Source organism: Carcharhinus amblyrhynchos, chromosome 12, assembly GCF_965287045.1.
Source record: "Carcharhinus amblyrhynchos chromosome 12, sCarAmb.v2.hapA, whole genome shotgun sequence".
In the NCBI taxonomy this organism is placed as follows: domain Eukaryota; kingdom Metazoa; phylum Chordata; class Chondrichthyes; order Carcharhiniformes; family Carcharhinidae; genus Carcharhinus; species Carcharhinus amblyrhynchos.
The window spans coordinates 28,660,936-28,684,459 of NC_137335.1; the positions used below are offsets into that span (position 1 = coordinate 28,660,936).

At 44.3% G+C, this 23,524-nt stretch overlaps 1 protein-coding gene across 3 annotated transcripts in view; it reads right to left on the minus strand.

Annotated features, from left to right (window-relative positions):
* snx14 (sorting nexin 14) overlaps positions 1-23,524 on the minus strand; it is a 152,878-nt gene that overhangs the window by 24,112 nt on the left and 105,242 nt on the right. For all 3 annotated transcript variants that reach the window (XM_080200285.1, XM_080200284.1, XM_080200283.1), the window contains one exon: positions 13,779-13,943. In XM_080200285.1, coding sequence (XP_080056411.1) covers positions 13,779-13,943 — 165 coding nt within the window. The remainder of the gene's footprint in view (positions 1-13,778; positions 13,944-23,524) is intronic.

Consider the following 23,524-nt stretch of genomic DNA (forward strand, 5'->3'; position numbering starts at 1 on the left):
CCAAAGATTTGGGATAGATGGTGTGCAAAATGATATTACCAGCTGTACCTCTATTGCCAAACCATTGGGAAAAATAGCCAGCGAGTGGCACCCAAGTTACTACAGTCCAAGGAGAGTGGAGGAGCAAATTCCAACTAAGATATGCAAACTTTTTTTTTTAAAGATTCAGAGAAATTTTAGTGCATTACGTTCCTGGGGTCAATATTTCCACAATGGTGCCATCAAATTTTTTCTCCCTGTTTTTTTCTTTCTCCCTGTCAAGTGTTATTTAGTTTACATTTAATTGCTGTAATTGGACTGGTTTCAATGACCACTGATAGTAGCACATTCCACATTCCAATAAACAGAAAAAAAATCTACCTATGTTATTGGCTCATTGACCAGTGCAAACTATTTACTCTCTCTCTGGTGAATTGTATAACTAGGACTGTAGATAGGGCTTTAGACTAATTGGGGGGGGAGATGCAGGGGTGGGGGAAATTCCAAAATCTAAAGTAAAGGAGAGGGTACATGTGCAGGTTAATGTTGAGGATGTTCCACTAATTAAAGGAGGAGGGGGCACGAGAGAGGTTAGTAGCGTTTCTACAAATAAGGTCTAGATAAAGGCTGGTATAAAGACATTTTACCTGAATGCACGAAGCATTCAAAACAAAGTGAATGAGCTGATGGCACAAATGGATATGATCTAGTGGCCATTACGGAAACATGGTTGCAGGGTGACCAGCACTGGGAACTGAATATCCAGGGGTATCATACATTTAGGAAGGATAGACAGGAGGAAAAAGGAGGTGGGGTAGCACCGTTAATAAAGGATAATATCAGGGCAGTAGTAAGAGAAGATATAGGGTCCAAAGCGCAAAACGTGGAATCGTTGTGGGCGGAGATAAGAAATAGTAAGGGGAGAAAGTCACTGGTGGGTGTGGTCTATAGGCCCCCAAATAATAATTTTGAGGTGGGGCGGGCTATAAACAAGCAAATAATTGATGCGTGCAAAAATGGAACAGTGATAATTATGGGGCATTTTAATCTGCATATTGATTGGTTGACTCAAGTCAGACGCAGTGTACTTGAGGAAGAGTTCTTGAAATGCTATCGGGATAGTTTCCTTGAACAGTATGTAACGGAACCTACGAGGGAGCGAGTTATCTTAGATCTGGTACTGTGTAACGAGGCAGGTAGAATTAGGGATCTTCTTGTGAGAGATCCTCTTGGGACGAGTAATCATAGTATGGTTGAATTTCTGATGCATAAGAGCATAAGAAATAGGAGCAGGAGTAGGCCATCTAGCCCTTCGAGCCTGCCCCGCCATTCAATAAGATCATGGCTGATCTGTCGTGGCTCAGTTCCACTTTCCCGCCCTTAATCCCCTCGCTTATCAAAAACCCATCAACCCGCGTCTTAAAAATATTTAGCGAGGCAGCCTCCACCACTTCAACGGGCAGAGAATTCCAGAGATTCACCACCCTTTGAGTGAAGAAGTTCCTCCTCAACTCCGTTCTAAACCGCCCCCCCCCTTTATCTTGAGGCTGTGCCCCCTAGTCCTACTGTCTTTTTTGAGCAGGAAGAGTCTCTCCACCTCTATCCTATCCATCCCATTCATCATCTTATATGTCTCAATGAGATCTCCCCTCATTCTTCTAAACTCTAACAAGTACAAGCCTAGTTTATTCAGCCTCTCCTCATAGCTCAACCCCCTCAACTCTGGTATCAGCCTAGTAAACCTCCTCTGCACTCCCTCCAAGGCCAAAATATCTTTGCGCAGGTGCGGCGCCCAAAACTGCATACAGTACTCCAGCTGCGGCCTCACCAATGCCCTATACAGCTGCAGCAAGACCTCCCTTACTTTTATATTCAATCCCCCTCGCTATGAAGGCCAGCATCCCATTCGCCTTCCTGACCACATGCTGCAAGCTGGGTTTTTGCGACTCATGCACAAGGAAGATGGAGATGCAGATGGAGGGTGAGAAAGTAGGGTCCCAAACCAGTGTCCTCTGTTTGAACAGAGGGGAGTATAATAGAATGAGAGCGGAATTGGCTAATATAGATTGGGGGTGCAGATTGGTTGGTAGGACAGCTGAGGAACAGTGGAGGATTTTTAAGGACATCTTTTTCGGTACTCAGCAGAAATATATTCCAATGGTAAAGGACTGTAAGAGAAGGGATAACCAGCCGTGGTTATCGAAGGAAATAAAGAGCATTAAATTAAAAGCCGATGTGTACAGAGTGGCTAAAAATAGTGGGGAGTTAGAAGATTGGGAAAGATTTAAGAAACAACAAAGAATAACTAAGAAAGCGATAAAGAAAGGAAAGAGAGTATGAAGCTAAACTAGCTTCATATAAGTATTTACAAATATATAAAGAGCAGGAGACTGGCTAGAATGAATGTTGGACCCTTGGAGGACGAGTGGGGGATTTAGCAGTGAGTAACAGGGAAATGGCTGAGACTTTAAATAAGTTTTTTGTGTCGGTCTTCACGGAGGAGGACACAAATAGCTAACCGAATATTAAAGATAGAGGGATGGTAGGAGATGAGGTCCTTAATACAATTACTGTCACTAGAGAGGTACTGCTTGGTAGACTAATGGGACTGAAGGTAGACAAGTCCCCGGGACCAGATGGAATGCATCCCAGGATTCTGAAAGAAATGGCAGAAGTAATAGCAGATGCCTTAGTAATTATTTAAGAACATTCGTTGGGCCCTGGGGAAGTGCAGGAGGATTGGAAAACAGCTAATGTTACGCCGCTGTTTAAAAAAAGTAGCAGACAAAAGGCAGGGAATTATAGGCCAGTTAGCTTAACGTCTGTAGTTGGAAAAATGCTAGAATCCATCATCAAAGAAGAAATAGCAAGACACCTAAAAAAGCACAGTTTGATCAAGCAGAAGCAGCACGGTTTCATGAGGGGGAAGTCATGTTTAACAAATTTACTGGATTTCTATGAAGACGTGACTAGTGCGGTAGACAGAGGGGAACCGGTGGATGTGGCGTTTTTAAGATTTCCAGAAGGCGTTCGATAAGGTGCCTCACAAAAGGTTGCTGCAGAAGGTTAAGGTACACGGAGTTGGGGGTAAAGTGTTAGCGTGGATTGAGGATTGATTATCTAACAGGAAGCAGAGTTGGAATCAATGGATGCTTTTCTGGTTGGTAGTTGGTGACTAGCGGAGTGCCGCAGGGATCAGTACTGAGGCCTCAACTGTTTACCACTTACACAGACGATCTGGAGGAGGGGGCTGAGTGTAGGGTAACAAAATTTGCTGATGACACGAAGATGAGTGGAAAAGCAAATTGCGTGGAAGGCACAGAAAGTCTGCAGAGAGATGTGGTTAGGCTGAGTGAGTGGGCGAGGACCTGGCAGATGGAGTATAACGTTAGCAAATGTGAGGTTATCCACTTTGGTACAAGTAATAGGAGGAGGGATTATTATTTAAAGGGTGAAAAGTTGCAGCATGCTACAGTGCAGAGGGACCTGGGGGTCCTTGTGCATGAATTGCAAAAACTCAGTCTGCAGGTGCAGCAGGTGATCAGGAAGGCAAATGGAATGTTGGCCTTTATAACGAGGGGGATAGAATATAAAAGTAGGGAGGTCTTGCTGCAACTGTACAGGGTACTGGTGAGGCCGCAGCTGGAGTACTGTGTGCAGTTATGGTCCCCTTATTTGCAAAAGGATATATTGGCCTTGGAGGGAGTACAGAGAAGGTTTACCAGGCTGATACCGGAGATGAGGGAGTTAGCTTATGAGGAGAGATTGAATAGACTGGGCCTGTACTCATTAGAGTTTAGAAGGCTGAGGGGGTATCTTATAGAGACTTATAAGATAATGAAGGGGCTAGATAGGTTAGAGGTAGAGAGATTCTTTCCGCTTAGAAAGGAAAGCAGAACTAACGGGTGCAGCCTCAAAATAAGAGGGGGGGGTGGTTGGCAGTTCAGAATGGAGTTGAGGAAGAACTTCTTCACTCAAAGGGTGGTGAATCTCTGGAATTCTCTGCCCATTGAAGTGGTGGAGGCTACCTCATTGAATATATTTAAGTCACGGGTGGATAGATTTCTGATAGACAGGGGAATTAAGGGTTATGGCGAGAAAGCAGGAAAGTGGAACTGATCCACTTCAGATCAGCCATGATCTTATTGAATGTCGGGGCAGGCTCGAAGCGCTAGATGGCCTACTCCTGCTCCTATTTCTTATGTTCTTATGTCCAAACTCTTCTATAATTTTGAACATTATTATTTGGTTTTCCCAAAATCTCCTGCTCTGAATACTGGCTTCAACAAGCCAATGATTATAATTGCATCTTTTAAACCTTGGCATCAATTCAGCATTTTTCTTTCCTCACTTCTGCAATTTTTTCCCATTCTTGATCACAGCTGTTCATAATCTATACAAATGATTTGGATGTGGGGACCAAATGTAACATTTCCAAGTTTGCTGATGACAAAATAAGATGGAATTGTAAGTTTAGGGAGGCTTCCCGGCGACTTGGAAAGGCTAAGTGAATGGGTTAGAACATGGCAACTGGAATATAATCAAAATAAGTGCAAAGTTATCCACTTTGGTAGAAACAACACAAAGGGAGTGTATTTTGACATGATGAGAGGTTGTAAAGTACTAATGTCCAAAGGGTGACCTTGTTCATGAATCAGTGAAAGCTAGCATTCAAGTGCAGCAGGCAATTAGAAGGGCAAAGAGTCTGTTTGTCTTTATCACAATGGGATTTAAGTACAGAAGTAAAGACATCTTGCTGCCATCGTGTACAGCCTTCGTGAGTTTTGGTGCCGTTATTTAAGGATGGATATACTTGCCATAAACAGAGTCTAACAAAGGTTTACCAGACTAATTCCTGGGATGGTCTTATGAGAAGAGATTGGGCCTGTATTCTCCAGTGTTTCAAAGAATAAGAGGTGATCTTGAAACTTTTTTACAGGGTGTGACAGTATAGATGCAGAAGGGATGTTTCCCCCGGCAATTGAGCTCAGAATATGTTTACCATTTATACAGATGATCTGGAGGAGGGGGCTGAGTGTAAGGTGATTAAATTTGCTGACGACATAAAGATGAGTGGAAAAGCAAATTGCGTGGAGGGTGTGGAAAGTCTGCAGAGAGATCTGGGTAGGCTGAGCGAGTGCGCAAGGACCTGGCAGATGGAGTGCAATGTTAGCAAGTGTAAGGTTATCCACTTTGGCAGAAATAATAGTAGGAGGGATTATTATTTAAAGGGCGAAAAGCTGCAGCATGCTACAGTGCAGAGGGACCTGGGGGTCCTTGTGCACGAGTCACAAAAACTCAGTCTGCAGGCGCAGCAGGTGATCAAGAAAGCAAATGGTATGCTGGCCTTTATAGCGAGGGGGATAGAATATAAAAGTAGGGAGGTCTTGCTGCAACTGCAGCTGGAGTACCGTGTGCAGTTTTGGTCACCGCACTTGCGGAAGGACATATTGGCCTCGGAGGGAGTGCAGAGGAGGTTCACTAGGCTGATACCTTCTGCACTGTAGGGTTCTATGATCTACGATCTATGAGGGGGTTGGCCTATGAAGAGAGACTAAACAGACTGGGTCTATACTCGTTGGAGTTTAGAAGGATGAGGGGGGGATCTTATAGAGACATATAAGATAACGAAGGGCATGGATAGGTACAGGTAGAGAGATTCTTCCCACTTAGAAAGGATAGCAGGACTAGAGGGCACAGCCTCAAGGTAAGGGGGGCTAGTTTAGATCAGAGTTGAGGAGGAACTTCTTCACTCAAAGGGTGGTGAATCTCTGGAATTCTGTGCCCGTTGAAGTGGTGGAGGTTACCCCACTAAATATATTTAAGTCACGAGTAGATAGGTTTTGGATAGACAGGGGAATTAAGGGTTATGGGGAGAAAGCGGGAAAGTGGAACTGATCCACTTCAGATCAGCCATGATCTTATTGAATGGCGGGGCAGGCTCGAAGGGCTAGATGGCCTACTCCTGCTCCTATTTCTTATGTTCTGAATCAGGTGACGTAGTTCAGAATAAGGGGCAGGCCATTTAAAACTAAGATAAGCAGAAATTCTTTTACTCAAAGGGTGGTAAATCTTTGGAATTCTCTACCCATGGGGGCTGTGGAATGTGTCATTGAGCATGTTCAAAACTGAAGTTGACAACCATTCTGGGCATAAATGATATCAAGGGATATGGGGATAGTGGGGAAAAATGATGTAGAGGTAGATATCAGCCATGATCTATTTGATTGGTGGAACAGGCTACTCCTGCTCCTACGTTTCTGTGCATTATCTCTCTATATAATATATAAGGAGCCCACAGTTATACCCTATTTTAACAATGCCTCTGTTAGATTCAGTATATCTTTGTTCTTGTATCTGATGTCCCTATAGATAAAACTCAGTCATTTTGCTGTTTGCTTTTTTTAAATTGATACTAATTATCTCTGTCCCTTCAAACTATTTAGAGTTTTACTGCTTAGAACGTGCATCCATATTCTTCCATTCTGCCCAAAATGTACTGTTTGTTGGCTTGCAACTGCCACATATCTACCCATGCTTCTAATCTGTATGTCCTCCAATAATTTTTTTGTGTTCATTCTGTTTAAACCTGCTCTTGACATTCAATCTGAGAAATAACCAGTTACTGTTCCTGTCTACTTCCTCTCTGGAAACACCCACTTGCTCTCACTCTCAGTTGTGAGAAAAGCCCATTTAAAATAATGAGGGGCATAGATCAGCTAGATAGTCAATATCTTTTCCGAAAGGTAGGGGAGTCTAAAACTAGAGGACATAGACTTAAAATGAGAGGGGAGAGATACAAAAGGGTCCAGAGGGGCATTTTTTTACACACATAGGGCAGTAAGTGTCTGGAACAAGCTGCCAGAAGTGATGGTAGAGTACAATTTTGTCTTTTAAAAAGCATTCGAACTGTTCCATGGGTAAGATGGGTATAGAGGGACATGGGCCAAACACAGACAATTGGGACTAGTTTAGAGGTTTAAAAGAGTGGCACGGACAAGTTGGGCCAAAGGGCCTGTTTCCATGTTGTAAACCTCTATGACTAGATAGAGATAATTCCTACTCTTTTATTGATATATGTTAATGACTTGTAACAGATGCTGAGACTTTAATTACCTTTGTATTTCTGAATTTTTCACTCTGAATGCCCTCAAAGGACATTCAAGGGCCTACAGCTGGCTATAGTAAAGTTCATCTTGGAACCTCTCTGTTTGGCTAGTTGAGGGGAATGACAAGTTTTTAAATACAGCATGAAAATCATTGTAACTGCTAACCCTAACGCTGATCCTAAGGTCCCTTGTTCTTTTCTCTCTTCTGATTGATAGGTTATCAAGTCCCTTTGATAACCAAACTCAGTTCTTGTCAGGTCAGCAACATTCATTCACACATCAGGACCAGTCAGAAAAATCAAAAATAATGAACTCTATGCCAACTGGCCTGCTTTCTTGCTTGTGATTTTTTTCTAAGTTTTCTGAGATACAATTTCATTGGTCCCAGCTGAGTTTACACAAGGTTGCATACCAATATTATTAGTAATAAGGGAAGAAAATAAAAATTACTCGTAACAGAGTTTGAATAATCAGATCCAAATTCAGGAAGATATCTTTCTAGCCCTGTTGTTGCCTCAATTATCAACTTTCACAATCTTAGAGCACAGAAACAGGCCCTTCGGTCTACCATGTCTATGCTGACAACTTTCTGCTTTGTTAAAACTGTGGTATTTGGCACACAGATTTGATTGTCACAACTACCTTCTGTTAGCACTTATATGAAATTTATGTCCAAATCTGTAAACTTCACAAAGATCGAATTATGAAGTAAATGTACTATCCAGTTCATTTACATCTTTAAGGATTTTTAGTTAAACCACTGTACAAATTAACCCATCCCAAATTTGATGCAATATTTTGCATTTTACAATCATCTTGATGCTATCCTCACTTTCCAAGGTTGTTTTTTTTTGTTCCTTTGTTTGAATAGAGGGGAATACGGTAGGATGAGAGAAGAATTGGTGAATGTGGACTGGGAGAGCGCGCTGGAGGGAGGGTCCTGCTCCTATTTCTTATGTTCTTATGTCATACATGATGTACTTGACATTTACCACTGACCTGCTTAAAAGCTGAAGATATGCAGGAAAACAGTAGTCTGTCAGAGAAAATGCAACATAGGGCTGAAAGAACAAGTGTAATTAATAGTCAGATTTGAACTGACTGAGAGGAAGAACTCAAGTTGAGAAGAACAAATAAACCTGTATATATTTAAAAGATGTGGAGATGCTGGTGTTGGACTGGGGTAAACACAGTAAGAAGTCTCAAAACACCAGGTTAAAGTCAACAGGTTTATTTGGTAGCAAAAGCCACTAGCTTTCAGAGCACTGCTCCTTCGTCAGGTAAGTGGGAGTTCAGTTCACATACAGAGCATATAAAGACAAAAACTCAATTTACAAAATAATGGTTGGAATGCGAGTCTTTACAGGTAATCAAGTCTTAAAGGTACAGACAATGTGAGTGGAGAGAGGGTTGAACACAGGTTAAAGAGATGTGTATTGTCTCCAGCCAGGACAGTTAGTGAGCACAACACCACACAACCCTGCCACAGCAATTTCTGCAAAACATGCCAGATCATTGACACGGATGCCATCATCTCACGTGAAAACACCATCCAACAGGTACATGGTACATACTCTTGCAACTTGGCCAACATTATCTACCTGAAATGCTGCAGGAAAAGATGTCCCAAGGCATGGTACACTGGCAAGACTATGCAGACACTACAACAACAGATGAATGAACACCGCTCAATAATCACCAGGCAAGAGCGTTTTCTTTCTGTTGGGGAACACAGACATTCGACCTCTGATCTTCGTAAGCGTTCTCCAAGGCTGCCTTCACGACACATGACAACGCACAGTCACTGAGCACAGATTGATAGCCAAGTTCCGCACACATGAGGATGGCCTCAACTGGGATCTTGGGTTCATGTCACACTATGTGTAACCCCCACAACTTGCCTGGGCTTGCAAAATCTCACTAACTGTCCTGGCTGGAGACAATACACATCTCTTTAACCTGTGTTCAACCCTCTCTCCACTCACATTGTCTGTACCTTTAAGACTTGATTACCTGTAAAGACTTTACAGGTAACCTGGTGCTGTGAGACGTCTTACTATATTTAAAAGCACAACCTCAAGGTGTTCCAAAGAGCTTTACATCTAATGAAACATTATTGTTAAGTTGGAAATGCAGTAGCCAATCTTTGCACATAGCAAGGTCTCAGAAACAGCATTGAGGTAATGAGCAGATGAAATGTTTTCTTTGATGATATCGGTTAAAGGATATATTGGTTAGAGCACTAGGGAGAATTCCTCTACTCTTTATTGAGATGTAACTGAAAGAGAAGCAGGACCTTGGCTCATCTGAAAAATGGAGCATTTGAAAATACAGCACTGGAACGTCAACACAGATTATGAGCTCACGTCTCTGGAGAGGGATTTGAATCCACACCATTCGCACATACAGATGGACGTGTGAGCAAACGAGCCCATGCACGCATTGGAGATTTTTATTTTCCCTTCATTCAGACAAGTGTGCATGAATTCCTCTACCCTAGATAAGAACATAAGAACATAAGAAATAGGAGCAGGAGTAGGCCATCTAGCCCTTCGAGCCTGCCCCGCCATTCAATAAGATCATGGCTGATCTGTCGTGGCTCAGTTCCACATTCCCGCCCTCTCCCCATAACCCTTAATTCCCTCGCTTATCAAAAACCCATCAACCCGTGTCTTAAAAATATTTAGCGAGGCAGCCTCCACCACCTCAACGGGCAGAGAATTCCAGAGATTCACCACCCTTTGAGTGAAGAAGTTCCTCCTCAACTCCGTTCTAAACCGCCCCCCCTTTATCTTGAGGCTGTGCTCCCTAGTCCTACTGTCCTTTCTGAGCGGGAAGAGCCTCTCCACCTCTATCCTATCCATCCCATTCATCATCTTATACGTCTAATGTTCCAAGGTGATTCATGGGAGTTGGGGAAACATAACGGCTGGCTTTCCAGGAAAAATCAGTGGGGGGCTTGTAGTGAGGTTTGTGACCAGCATCCAGCTGGACACAAGTCTCCCAAGTGCTTTTTCTTAAAGCACAATCAGCTCTGTCAACAGGCTTTATAACTGCTCCCCACTAATGGGGAACAGGCGTCCCCATCCCGCAAACGGGGAGCAGTCAGCAAGTAGGATCATTGGGAGGGGGAGGGCAATTGAGGCTGACCATCGGGTGGGGGGGGTAGATCAGGACTGGCCAGGAAGGCCAGCGATTGGAGGTCAGTGATCAGGAGGCCGGTGATGGGGGGAGGAGGGGGAGCACTGCGCATGCAGCGATCTCTGCACTAACAGATTGGTGCATGCGCAATGGCCCACTTAGCGCTATGCTGCTGGCCTCTCAGGCAGGATGAAGTCCTGTCCCCTGACTTTTCGCAAGGAATCATGCTGAGGCGCTCTGTGTTGCTCAGAGTGCCAGAAGATTCATTCAGGTAAGTATGCCCAAATACTCCCATTTTCCCAGCCAATAGGCACTTAGTTTTGTTTTGCGAGAATCTGGCCAATAACTCTATATGGCTTGGTGTCAAATTATGAGCAGCTTCGTCAAAGAGATAGGATTTAAGGAGGAAAGAAAAAAAAGGAGGGAATTCCAGAGTTTAGCACCAAGCCAGCTGAAGACAGGCTATCAATGGGGATTAAAATTGGGGATGCTAAAGGGATCACAATTAGAGGAACACATATCTCAAAGGGCTTGCAGGATTGGAGATCACAGAGTTAGGGAGAGATGAGGCCATGGAAGGATCTGAAAAAAAAGGATTCGAATTTTTAAGATCAAGGCATTGCTTAATTGGGACCCAATGTAGGGCAGCGAGCACGTTGTTGATTAATGAACAGGATTTCATACAAGGAAACAGGCTATAATGTTTACAGTGAGCTCAAGTTTACAGCATGCAGAATGTGGAGACTAACCAGTAGAGCATCAGCATAGTCTGGACTAGGTAATATAAGCATGGATTAGAGTTTTAGCAGAAAGAAATCCGACAACACCAGCTTAAAGTCCAAACAGGTTTATTTGTAGCAAAAGCCACAAGCTTTCAGGACAGGCTGTCCCTTCGTCAGGTGGCTGGGAGTTCGGAACTCCTGTTTGGACTTTAAGCTGGTGCTGTGGAATCTCTCTCCGCTTTACCCCAGTCCAACACCAGCATCTCCACATTTAGAGTTTTAGCGACAGATAAATTGAGTCAGACAGAGTTGGGTGATGTAACGGCAGTGGGAGTAGACCGACTGTCTTGGCAATGAGGTGGATGTGACTGAAACTTCACATCATGACACCAAGGTTGCCAAACAAGCTGGTTCAGCATCAAACATCCTCAGGGAAAGCGATGGATTTGGTGGCTGGGGAAAAGAGTCTTAGCAATAGTTAATTGGGGGCCATATCTGCTCATCCAGAGCTAGATGTTGGACAAGCTGTCAGACAATTTGGAGGTAGTGAAGGGGTAGAAAGAGGTGGCGGTGAGGTAGATCTGGGAGTTGTCAGAGTGAATTTAGGAAGTGATATGTGTTTTCGAATTATGTTGTCATGGGCAAGCCTGTAGATGAGAAATAGGAGTGGGCCAAAGATAGTTCCTTGGAGGACACTTCAGTAACAGTGCAGCAGCAGGAAGAGAAGCCATTGCAGGTGATGCTCCAATTATGAATAGATTGACAAGAAGGGAAATGAGCGAGTGCAGTCGCACTCAGCTGGGTGGCAGTGGAGTTGTGTCAGCGGAGACAGATCAGGAAGGACGAGGAGGAATTGTTTACTTTCGTCACAGTCACACAAGATGTAATCTGTCACTTTGCTACAATAACAGGGCGGAAGCACAATTGGAGGGATTCAGACAGAGTTCAGGAGAGATGGGCACAAATTTGAAAGGTTGTAATATGTTCAAGGACTTTGAGGAAGAAAGTGAGGTTGGAGTTGGATTGGTTGCATACAAGGCTGAAGAGGCAGAGTCAAGGGTTGTTCCTTGAGCAGAGGGGTGATGACAGCAGATTTGACAGGGAGAGAACCTGTCAAATAACATGGGAATCAGGAAGGGAAGTTAGGTTGTCAGTTGTTTCATGGGAATAGGACCTAGATCTCAGAAGGTGTCAGCTCAGTATGGGGAGCATGGGGAGGGTGGGGGGTGGGGTTTAGGTGGTTTGGTGGAGAGAGAGAAGAGAAACTAAAAAAAATACCAGTTCAGGGCTAGGACATGAGGGAAGCTTTAGAGAAGCTTTGACCCAATAGGCTAACAGAAGGGAGGGAAGTGGCAAAGGCAGCTGATCAAATGATCTCAAATTTTAGTGAAAGAGAAATCCATGGTGAACAGGGGGTCAAAGATTACACAGTAGGGATTTTGAAAGTGCCATGATGTGAACTGAGGGATGGACATAGAAGAAAATCTGGGATGAAGGATGCAGGCAGAGGACAATAAGGAACTGATCAGAGTTGGCATTAACTGTGATGGACACAATGGGTGCAGTGACACAACTTGAAGGTTATTTACAATTTTATGCAGTGTTAGTTCTCATGTCAATGGTTTGTGTTCTCATGGTGAGAACAACCAACAGATGGTAATCTGGAACAGCTAGACAGATCTTTTTAACACATACTAACTTAATGGCGGTTGAGAATACTGTGTCCCCTGCCAACATCCATCTGCGCACACACACCGGTCCTCCAAAATTATACCGGTGTACAAAAAAAAATGGATAAATCGAAGACCAAGCCCAAAGTCAAAGGAGCAAAGGCTAAGAAAGCAGCACAGGAAAGGAATTAAACAACCTGAATTCAGAGCCACTCATGTGGAAGAGCTGATCCCCCGATCAGATGATCCGTTTTGACACTGGGAGCAGATTTTAGATCTCCGGCACTTATCATCCCTCAACCCCTCTCCCACTTTGTTTCTCTTTCCACTTTTTAATCATGGTTTACTTTCCTTTCTTTCTTCATTTTTGTCTCCTCGCTCACAGCTCAATCAGTCAGGGAAGCACACAGGACTGATCGATCAACATGGGACAGATGGACAAGAAAACAATCTGACTACACAACTGAGTAAATGGATGGACCACACAACAGCCTGGCAAAGTGAATACAACTTGGACTTAAAAAAGAGAGAATCATTTCAACTGTGTAGGAAGGCCAGTGAGCTGGTTTAGGCAGGCAGCAGGAAAGAATCGGGATGAAGTGTTTGAAAGATCAGACCAAAAGCAGATGGAACAGATGGATACACAACATGGGGAACACTCGACCCAGTCTGTGACCTTTTAAGCATCCAATTTGATTGAGCAATTGTGATCTGGGATCCATCAGGAAACATTTAGGCAGTGCAAGCAAACAAACATGCGTTGAACAAACAAACCAGGGACCTCACAGGCTGAACAGGTGGATTGAGACAAACATGGGACAGAAGACCTCAGTCTGGCTAAGTCTATCAGAGTTCTTCACCCAAGTACTGTTCTGTTCTTCAATGTTGCCATATTCAGCTCTTCAACTGCAAGTTTTAATAGGAATCTCTACATTTTTTACAAGAGTAAAAAGTGTTTGAAGATGTACCAACAGAAGCAGTATGAAGCAAAATTTGACAACAAGCAACATAAGGAAGTATTAGAACAGGTAACCAAAAAACTTGGTCAATGGTGGGTTTTATGAATCTCAAAGGAGGGAAAACACAGGTTTAAGGAGGGAATTTCACAGCTGAAGGAATACACACCTTCCATACACAAACCACTGTCATTTACCTACCTCGCAGCAGAGTTATAAGGGAGACCACCCGATGCTCTTGTAACAACTGGTTCAGTTTATGTTGAAGGTAATTGTCTGAATATGCTTCAAGTGTGTTTTTAAAGAGAATCCGCACACCCATTAACAAATGATGCAGCCAATCAGGCATATGAAAAACAACACGCCCTGCAAATTAAAAAAAATCAAACCATTAGCAAAATAAATTCACTTGCTAGCCAATATATAGCTTTGAGGAGTTGTGGTTCCTACCCACTTTTGGTTTTTGGCTACTGCTTTTGGTGAAAATCATGAGTGCAGGAGAGGACGAGAGGGAATTCCAGAACTGAAGACTTAGGCAACTAAAGGCATGGAAATCAGTAATGGGATCAGTGATGCACAAGAGGCCAGTATTGAAGAAGACCGGAGATCACAAAAGATTGTAAGGGATGAAAGAGATTAAAAAGTTAGGAGGAATAAAACCATGGCATGACTTTAAAATCATCACTTATTATATACTTCCAGTCTGTTCCAAATTTTAAATCAATGACTGAGGTCTGAATTGAATTTGGGAGAAGTCTCACAACATAATTCAGTAGTGGAGTAGAGAAACAGTTGTCTCTAAAATTGAGAGCTATAAATATCAAAATATGCACATCATAAATTATTCAACACTTCACATTAGGATTGGCTTTTGGAGTGCAGCAGCTGGTTACCTGACAAACATACCAGCCATAAACAGCTACCTACAAGCAACCAGGAAGTGAATAACCAGCTATCCTGCATCTACGTAGTATTGTCTGAACAAATAAGAGAGCTGGAAGAACTCTCTGCTATTTGGATTGTGCTAAGGAATAGTTTAACTATTAACAGAATTGATGCAGAGAATTTTGCTATCAAGATATTTCCTCCAATGAAGCATTAGTCCATCTGCATTGCACGAAAATGTCAGCCTAGAACAAAGTAATGCTCTTCTGAACCAGATATTTAAAGCAGTAGAGGCAAATAAGCCATGCTGTCATTAATTATTTATACTATGATGTTAAATGGGAACATAGCCACAGTGATTTCCCTGGCCAACAGATGAATTGATTTTCAATGGTTATTTCTGAGTTATCTCAAATTAACAGATGCTTTGTTGTATTTGGTTTCAAAAAGTCACCATGAGGTTCATTTCCACATAGCTTGAATAGTTTGAAATCACAATTGTCTAAACTCTCAAGGGACTGCTTTCGACATTCACTATTCAATCAATATTATTCAAAAACAGACTGAAATGATTCAGGTCAGATTTTTTGGCCACATACCCTCTCCACATTCAGTCTGTCATTAAAACTCATAATCCTCATCCCTTATCCACTGGGCAGAAAACCAGGACAAAAAGAACTAATTTCAAAGCCCATCCTCCTGCCCCTAATTTAAATTTAAGTTACAGATGTTGCCATATTGATAAATGAGATATTGCAAGTGTTCTGGATGACTGCCAGTTAAGAGGGCTGGCACTCCTTACATATGTAAACACTTGGTTTGGATTCCCACACTGCAATTGGTTGGCAGTCAATGGATCAGGGATCAGGACAATCCACTTAGTGGCTCCTATGACCACCAACAAGCTGCAAGTACATTTCCTTAAATCCAGCAGTAATCCTTACTTTGAGTCCAGGCACGCAGGAATGGTTCAACTGCATAGCATTTGTAACCAGTCCACCATTTTGTTGCTTCACTCTCCCACACATACCTTCAAAACGGACTGAAAATTTTTATTTCAAACAGATGAGTCAACTACGAAGGCGTGACAAGCACAGTAGTTAAGCTAAATTATTGAGATAAGATCCAATTTCAAATTGGCCCTTTTATGTTGAGCATTTCTAAAGTATGCTTATGAATATAGAGTCCTAAAAACAAATCAACCTGTAATACAGATAAACAGCTTTCCTTGGATGGACATATTGATAACCCTCAGTATTGCTCACTTTTGTGTGATCAATTTCCTATTTTTGGCGGATTAATTTCCCCTAATACGCCTAAGGAGTTTAAAGGGACATTTTGAGAACAATCTGAATGTGATAGGTTAGATACAGCGAAATTATTTTCTCCAATGGGTGACTCCTGAATAAAGGAATCTTAAAATTAGCTCTAGCCCATTCAGGAATAAAAAGCACTTTTCCACATAAGGAATTGCAAAATAGGGATAGGGCGAGAACAGTGGCACAATGGTTAACACTGCTGCCTCACAGCCCCAGGGACTCAAGTTCAATTCTGGCCTCAGGTAACTGTCAGTGTGGAGTTTGCACGTTCTCTCCATTTCATAAGAACATAAGAAGTAGGAGCAGGAGTAGGCCATCTAGCCCTTCAAGCCTGCCCCGCCATTCAATAAGATCATGGCTGATCTGAAGTGGATCAGTTCCACTTTCCCGCTTTCTCCCCATAACCCTTAATTCCCTTGTCTGTCAAAAACCTATGTACCCGTGACTTAAATATATTTAGCGAGGTAGCCTCCACCACTTCAACAGGCAGAGAATTCCAGAGATTCACCACCCTTTGAGTGAAGAAGTTCCTCCTCAACTCCGTTCTAAACTGCTCCCCCCCACCCCCCCCTTATCTTGAGGCTGTGCCCTCTAGTCCTGCTGTCCTTTCTGAGCAGGAAGAATCTCTCTACCTGTACCTATCCATGCCCTTCATTATCTTATACGTCTCTATAAGATCCCCCCTCATCCTTCTAAACTCCAACGAGTACAGACCCAGTCTATTTAGTCTCTCTTCATAGTCCAACCCCCTCATCTCCAGTATCAACCTACTGAACCTCTTCTGCACTCCCTCCAAGGCCAAAATATCCTTGCGCAAGTGTGGCGACCAAAACTGCACACAGTACTCCAGCTGCGGCCTCACCAGTGCCCTGTACAGTTGCAGCAAGACCTCCCTGCTTTTATATTCTATCCCCCTCACTATAAAGGCCAGCATACCATTCGCCTTTTTGATCACCTGCTGCATCTGCAGACTGGGTTTTTGCGACTCATGCACAAGGACCCCCAGATCCCTCTACACCGTAGCATACTGCAGCTTTTCTCCCTTTAAATAGTAATCCCTCCTACTATTATTTCTGTCAAAGTGGATAACCTCACACTTGCTAACATTGCACTCCATCTGCCAGGTCCTCATCCACTCGCTCAGCCTATCCAGATCCCTCTGCAGGCTTTCCACACCCTCCGCACAATTTGCTTTTCCACTCATCTTTGTGTCATCAGCAAATTTCGGCACCCTACACTCAGCCTCCTCCTCCAGATCATCTATATAAATGGTAAATAGCTGAGGCCCCAGCACTGATCCCTGCGGCACTCCACTAGTCACCAACCGTCAACCAGAATAGCACCCATTGATACCAACTCTCTGCCTCTTATTAGACAACCAATCCTTTTTCCACGCTAACACCTTACCACCAACTCCATGCCCCCTAACCTTCTGAAGCAATCTTTTGTGAGGCACCTTATCAAACGCCTTTTGAAAATCGAGAAACACCACATCCACTGGTTCCCCTCTGTCTACCGCACTAGTCACATCCTCATAGAAATCCAATAAATTCATCAAACACGACTTCCCCTTAACGAATCCGTGCTGCACGGATTTCCTCTGGGTGTTCCAGTTTCGTCTCTCAGGTTATTTGGACCAGCAATGCAAAATTGCCCCTTAGTGCTCTAAAGGTTTGTAGGTTAGGAAATGGGAAATGTGTAGAGTTACGGGGATAGGGTGGAAGAGAGGGCTGGGGTCAGATCCTCTGCCAAAGAGTCGGGCAGACTCAATGTACTGAATGTCTTCTTCTGCACTGCAAGGATACAATGAAAGTAAGGAATTCTTTTCCTCAAAAGGATGTGGACAAATCAATAGAAATCTTCAAGACTGGGATTCATAGATGTGTGTTAGGTAAGGGCAACAAGGAACCAAAGCAGGCAAATGGTGATGAGGTACAGATAAATCATATTCTGACTGGACGGCAGAACAGGCTCGGAAGCTGAATGACCTATGCCTATCAAGGTCCTGGATCATTCACCAAAATAAAAGCAAAACACTGTGGAAGAAAAAGATCCGAAAAAAGTGCTGGAAAACCTTAGCAGATCCAGCAACATCTAGGGAGAGAAAAACAGAGTTAACGCTTCGAGTCTGTATGATTCTTCTTCAGAACTGAAAAGAGATAGGAATGTAATGGGTTTTATACATTTGAAAAGGGAGGAGAGTCAGGTGGAGCAGGGATAGATTAGAAGTCAGGGGTAAGTAAATGACAAAGATGTCACGGAAAAAAGCAAAGGAAGTGGCAATAATAGTAATAAAGAAACAAAGGCCGGTTAGCCTAACATCAGAATCTCATTATAAAGGATGCAATAACAGGACACTCAGAAAATATCAACAGGATTAGACAAAGGCAACATGAATGTATGAAAGAGAAATCATGTTTGACATACCTACTGGAGATGTTTCAGTAGCTAATTCGTATAATAGACATACATGAACCAGCAGATTTGTGAATTTGGATCTTCAGAAAGCTTTTGATTAAATCCCACATAAGGGGCTAGTGTGCAACGTTAAAGTGCAAGGGATTGGGGGTAATATATTGACATGAATTGAGAATTGGCTAGCAGGCAGGAATAAATGGATCTTTTTCAAAGTGGCTGGCAGTAGCTAGTGGGATCTCGCAGGGTTTGGGTCCCAGCTATTCATAATATTTTCATTTTATATTTATTTGTCACAAATAGGCTTACATTATCACAGCAATGAAGTTACTGCGAAAATCCCCTAGTTGTCACATCAGTACCTATTCAGATACACAGAGAGAATTTAGTATGACCAATGCACTTAAGCAGCACGTCACAGGTGTGTGGGAGGAAACTGGAGCACCCAGAGGAAACCCACGCTGACACGGGGACTTCGCAGACAGTGACCCAAGCTGGGAATCGAACCTGGGTGCCTGGCGCTATGAGGCAGCAGTGCCACACCAGCAATTTAGATGAGGGGACCAAATGTAATATTTCCAAGTTTGCTGACGACATGAAACTTGGTGGGAATGTGATTGGTGAGGAAGATGAGGAAGTTAAGAGGCGTCAAAGTGATTTAGACAAGTTGAGTGAGTGGGCAAATATGTTGAAGATGCAGTATAACGTGGATAAATGTGAAGTTCTCTAATTTGGATGGAGAAACAGAATGGCAGAGTATGACTTAAATGGCAATTGATGAAATATTGATGTACATTGATGTATATTGATGTATATTGATGGAGAAGGCAGAGTGTGGTTGTGGATGGGGCTTTTTCTGAATGGAGGTCAGTCACCAGCGGAGTGCCTCAAGGATCTGTTCTGGGACCCTTGTTGTTTGTCATTTTCATAAATGACCTGGATGAGGAAGTGGAGGGATGGGTAAGTAAGTTCGCTGATGACACGAAGGTCGGTGGTGTTGTGGATGATCTGGAAGGATGGCAAAAGTTGCAGCAGGACATAGATAGGATGCAGGACTGGGCGGAGAAGTGGCAGATGGACTTCAACGCGGATAAATGTGTAGTCGTCCATTTTGGCAGAACCAACGGGATGAACGAGTACACTATCAAGGGCAGAAGTCTGAGTAGTGTTGAGGAGCAGAAGGATCTTGGGGTCCGGGTCCACAGGACTCTTAAATCGGCCTCGCAGGTGGAGGAGGTGGTCAAGAAGGCGTATGGCGTACTGGCCTTCATTAATCGAGGGATTGAGTTTAGGAGTCGGGAGGTAATGCTGGAACTTTATAAGACCCTTGTCAGGCCTCATTTGGAGTATTGTGCGCAGTTCTGGTCGCCTCACTATAGGAAAGATGTAGAAGCTATTGAAAGGGTGCAGAGGAGATTTACAAGGATGTTGCCTGGACTGGGAGGCATGCCTTATGAAGTTAGGTTGAGGGAGCTGGGACTCTTTTCCCTGGAGAGACGAAGGTTGAGAGGCGACCTGATAGAAGTTTACAAAATGTTGAGAGGAATAGATAGGGTGGACTCTCAGAGGCTATTTCCCCGGTTTGAAATGGTCGCTACGAGAGGACACAGATTTAAGGTGCGGGGAGGGAGGTTCAGAAGTGATGTTAGGGGTAAGTTTTTCACTCAGAGGGTGGTGAGTGAATGGAATCGGCTGCCGTCAGTGGTGGTGGAGGCGAACTCGCTGGGGTCTTTTAAAAGACTTCTGGATGAGTATATGGGGTTTAATGAGATTGAGGGTTATAGATAGGTCTGTAGGTTGGTAGGTGATGTGATCGGCGCAACTTGTGGGCCGAAGGGCCTGTTTGTGCTGTAGTGTTCTATGTTCTACAAAGGAACGTAGGTGTCCAAGTACAACAGTTGTTGAAAGCAAGCATGCAGGTACAGCAAGTAGTTAGGTAGGCAAATGGATTGCAAAAGGATTTGAGTACAGGAGCAAGGATGTCTTACCACAGCTGTAGGGCCTTGGTGAGACCACACTTGGAGTACTGTGCACAACTTTGGTCTCCTTATCTAAAAATAGGTATAGTTGCCGTAGAGGGAGCGCAGCAGAGGTTTACCAGACTGATTCCTTGGATGGCATCATTGTCATATGAGGGGAGATTGGGTTCAGTGGACCAGTATTAACTTGAATTAAGAAGATCTCATTGGGGATCTCATTGAAATATAAAATTCTGACAGTGCTGGACAGAGTGGAAGCAGGGATGTTGTTTCCTCTGTCTGGCAGTTGTAGAACAATTGGAATGCAGATTAGGCCATCTAGAAATGAGCTGAGGAGAAGCATCTTCACTCAGAGTAGTGAGCTTGTAGAATTCTGTACCACAGATGGCTGTGGAAGCCATAGCATTGAATATATTAAGGAAGGAAATAGATAAATTTCTAGACTTCAAAAGTGTCAAAGGATATGGAGACAGCATTGGTGAATGGCAATGAGATAAAAGATCAACCATGATCATTCTGAATAGTAGAGAAGGCTGAATGGCCTACTCCTGCACCGATTTTCTATGTTTCTAAAGCATGTGTTCAGAGTAGGTGTTAATTGCAAACTAAAGTTCAATGTTGTCTGACAGCAAAAACATGAGAACAAGATACAGACTGCCATTTGTGGGGACAAATTCAAAATGGAGGGCAGAACTCAGTCTAAAGTTGTTGAATGCAATGTTGAGACCAGAAGGCTGTAAAGTATCTTCACCCTGGGCTTCTCTGGAACACTGAAACAATGATGTGGATGTGCCGGCGTTGTCTGGAGACAATACACATCTCTTTAACCTGTGATCAGTGCTCCTTCCACTCACATTGTCGGCTACCTTAAGACTTGAACAGCAGGTTAGGTGTAAAGATTCGCATTCTAATCAGTAATCTCTAAACTGTCTGTGCTTTATATGCTCTGTCCGAGGCCAGAACTCTCCATTCACCTGACAAAGAGGCAGTCCCCTCGAAAGCTTGTGAGTTTACTATCAAATAAATCGGTTGGACTAAAACGTGGTGTTGTCAGACTTTACACTGAAAAAAGCCATCAACAGAAATGGGAGCAAGTTGCAGAGTGAGCAAAGGTGTTCCACAAGTTAACCAGCCTGTGCTTGACATCTTCAGTGTGGAGGAAGCTGTATTGTGAGCAATGAATACAGTAGACTAAATTGGAATAAACTGCAGCTTCACCTTGGACAATGAAGGAGGAGGAGATCCACTTCTTGTAATTGCAACGGAAAGTGCCATGAGAAGGGGTCATGGGAAGGGCATGGTCTGTTGGGGCTACAGAGGGAGGGGTTGGGTGGTGGCATCATGCTCGAGTTGGTGGAAATGGGGGGAGAATAATCCTTTGAATACGGAGGCTGATGGGTGAAAAGTGAAGATAATAGGTGCCTTATTGTGGTTCTGGGAGGGAGAGGAAAATGAGATGGGAGGGGAAAGATTATTCACCAATTGTTTATTCTGCAGTTATTACATATTTTAAAGAAATTCACCAAGAGATTCCAGCATGAATGGCTATTTGACTCTACTATGCCCGCATCCATGATGAGCACAGAAATCATACTAAGCTAGGGCAACCATGGCCACGACTCTCCCATTGCGACCTGCAACTTTTTTGGCGGGTCGAGCCGGGAGATGCGCGTGTTGGCCATTTCGCGGGTTCCCCAACAGTTTTTGCGACTCACGCACATCTCCCAGCCAGAGAAAAATGACACTGCCGGGAACCCGCTGAAAATCAGCGGGCCGCTGTTTAGCATGAGCTTACATACCTCTGCATGCAACTATCAGAATCCACACAACAATCTCTGCCCAAGTCTGCTTCTCCCACCTCTCTGATTAATTTTGGCACAAATCTGAACAGGTACTTAAAAGTTACAACCTGCGTGGCAGCCTTGAACTGGCGTGAGAAGGTAAGAGCTGCTAACAGAGCATGGGAGATGTTGCAGACAAGCCCTGGAGATGCCTGGTGGTCTTCCTTCTGCTCCTTCAGATATTGGCCCATTGCTGAGTGACAACTGGGGGGTTGGCAGGTGAGGTGTTGAGAGGGTTTCCATTTCCTCACAGCTCCCTGGGTGAAGTTCTGTCAGGGAATCGACCCCCACTCCCGCTCCACCAAGCAGCACAGAGGCACACTGAGAGAGGCAGCCTCGAGGGCTCCCTCGCTCCCCACCCCCTCTCCAAGCAGGACTGAAGTGCACTGAGAGGCAATGTCGAGTACTGCTTCCCCCCCCCACCCCCCTCCAAGCAGTGCTGAAGTGCACTGTGGAAAGCGGCCTCGAGGGTTCCTGCTTCCCCTACCCACTCCACAGCACTTTGTCTTTCTGCATGGTGTGGTCAGGGACTCTACTAAGTGCTGGTATTCTGGGCTGGGAGAGGAGTGTACTGACTGAGGTCTAACCAGATGAAGCAGCTGCTGCTCCAGGCCGGGGTGCAGAGGTTCAAACATGAGCTGCATGGAATCTGCTGTCACTCAACACACATCTGGTGCTGATTTGCAGCCCGTCCCTGCCCTGTGACGCGGACCAGCAACATGTGCTTGTAACAAATGTTGCAGTTGCACACATAGCAATGGCTCAAGGGTGACAAGGGTTTCCCACTAAGATCATGGCTGATGATGCCTGTGTGGAGCCCCAGACTGAGACGGAGACACGCTACAATGAGGACCATGTCGTTGAGCAGCGCATCGACCTGCTGAGATGCAGTTCTGCTGCTTGGACTGTTCTGAGGGGGCCCTCCAGTATGGCTCTGTGTGTGCTTCACACATCGTTATCGTTTGCTGCAGTCAGCACATTGCCCAGCAGCAGGGAGACCAGCTGGAGCAGGTTGAGGAGGAAGAGGAGGAGCAGCGAGGGGGCACTCCACCACATGAAGAGCTGGAGGAAAGACAGTGGGCGGCAGTGGCAAGTGTCGGACAGCGAAGGATGCCTTGATCGCAACCCGCTTCACCCAGCTGGTGCTGTGCAGCAAGGGGGTGCAACCAACACAAATCCACCACACCCCAGGAGCAAGTGCAGTCACTATTCCCCCTCCAAATCAACCTGGGCCCCCAAACCACCACATCACTCTTCCCCTGCTCCTGTCATCCCATCACTACATCCCCCAGAAACATCCGACCCTATAAATCTGCCTGGGCTGGCAATGGTTGCGAGTCTTGGTTGAAGGCTGGAGGGTGATGACGACTCACTGTTGTGCGCAGTGGGATCCTGCCCCTGGTGCAATTCAAGTCTGACTCCTACCTGTACTCCAAATGCATGTTGCCACCGTGGCCTATGGAGCTCTAAGGGTGGCACATGTTTTTTGGCCAAGAGAGGTGGGGACA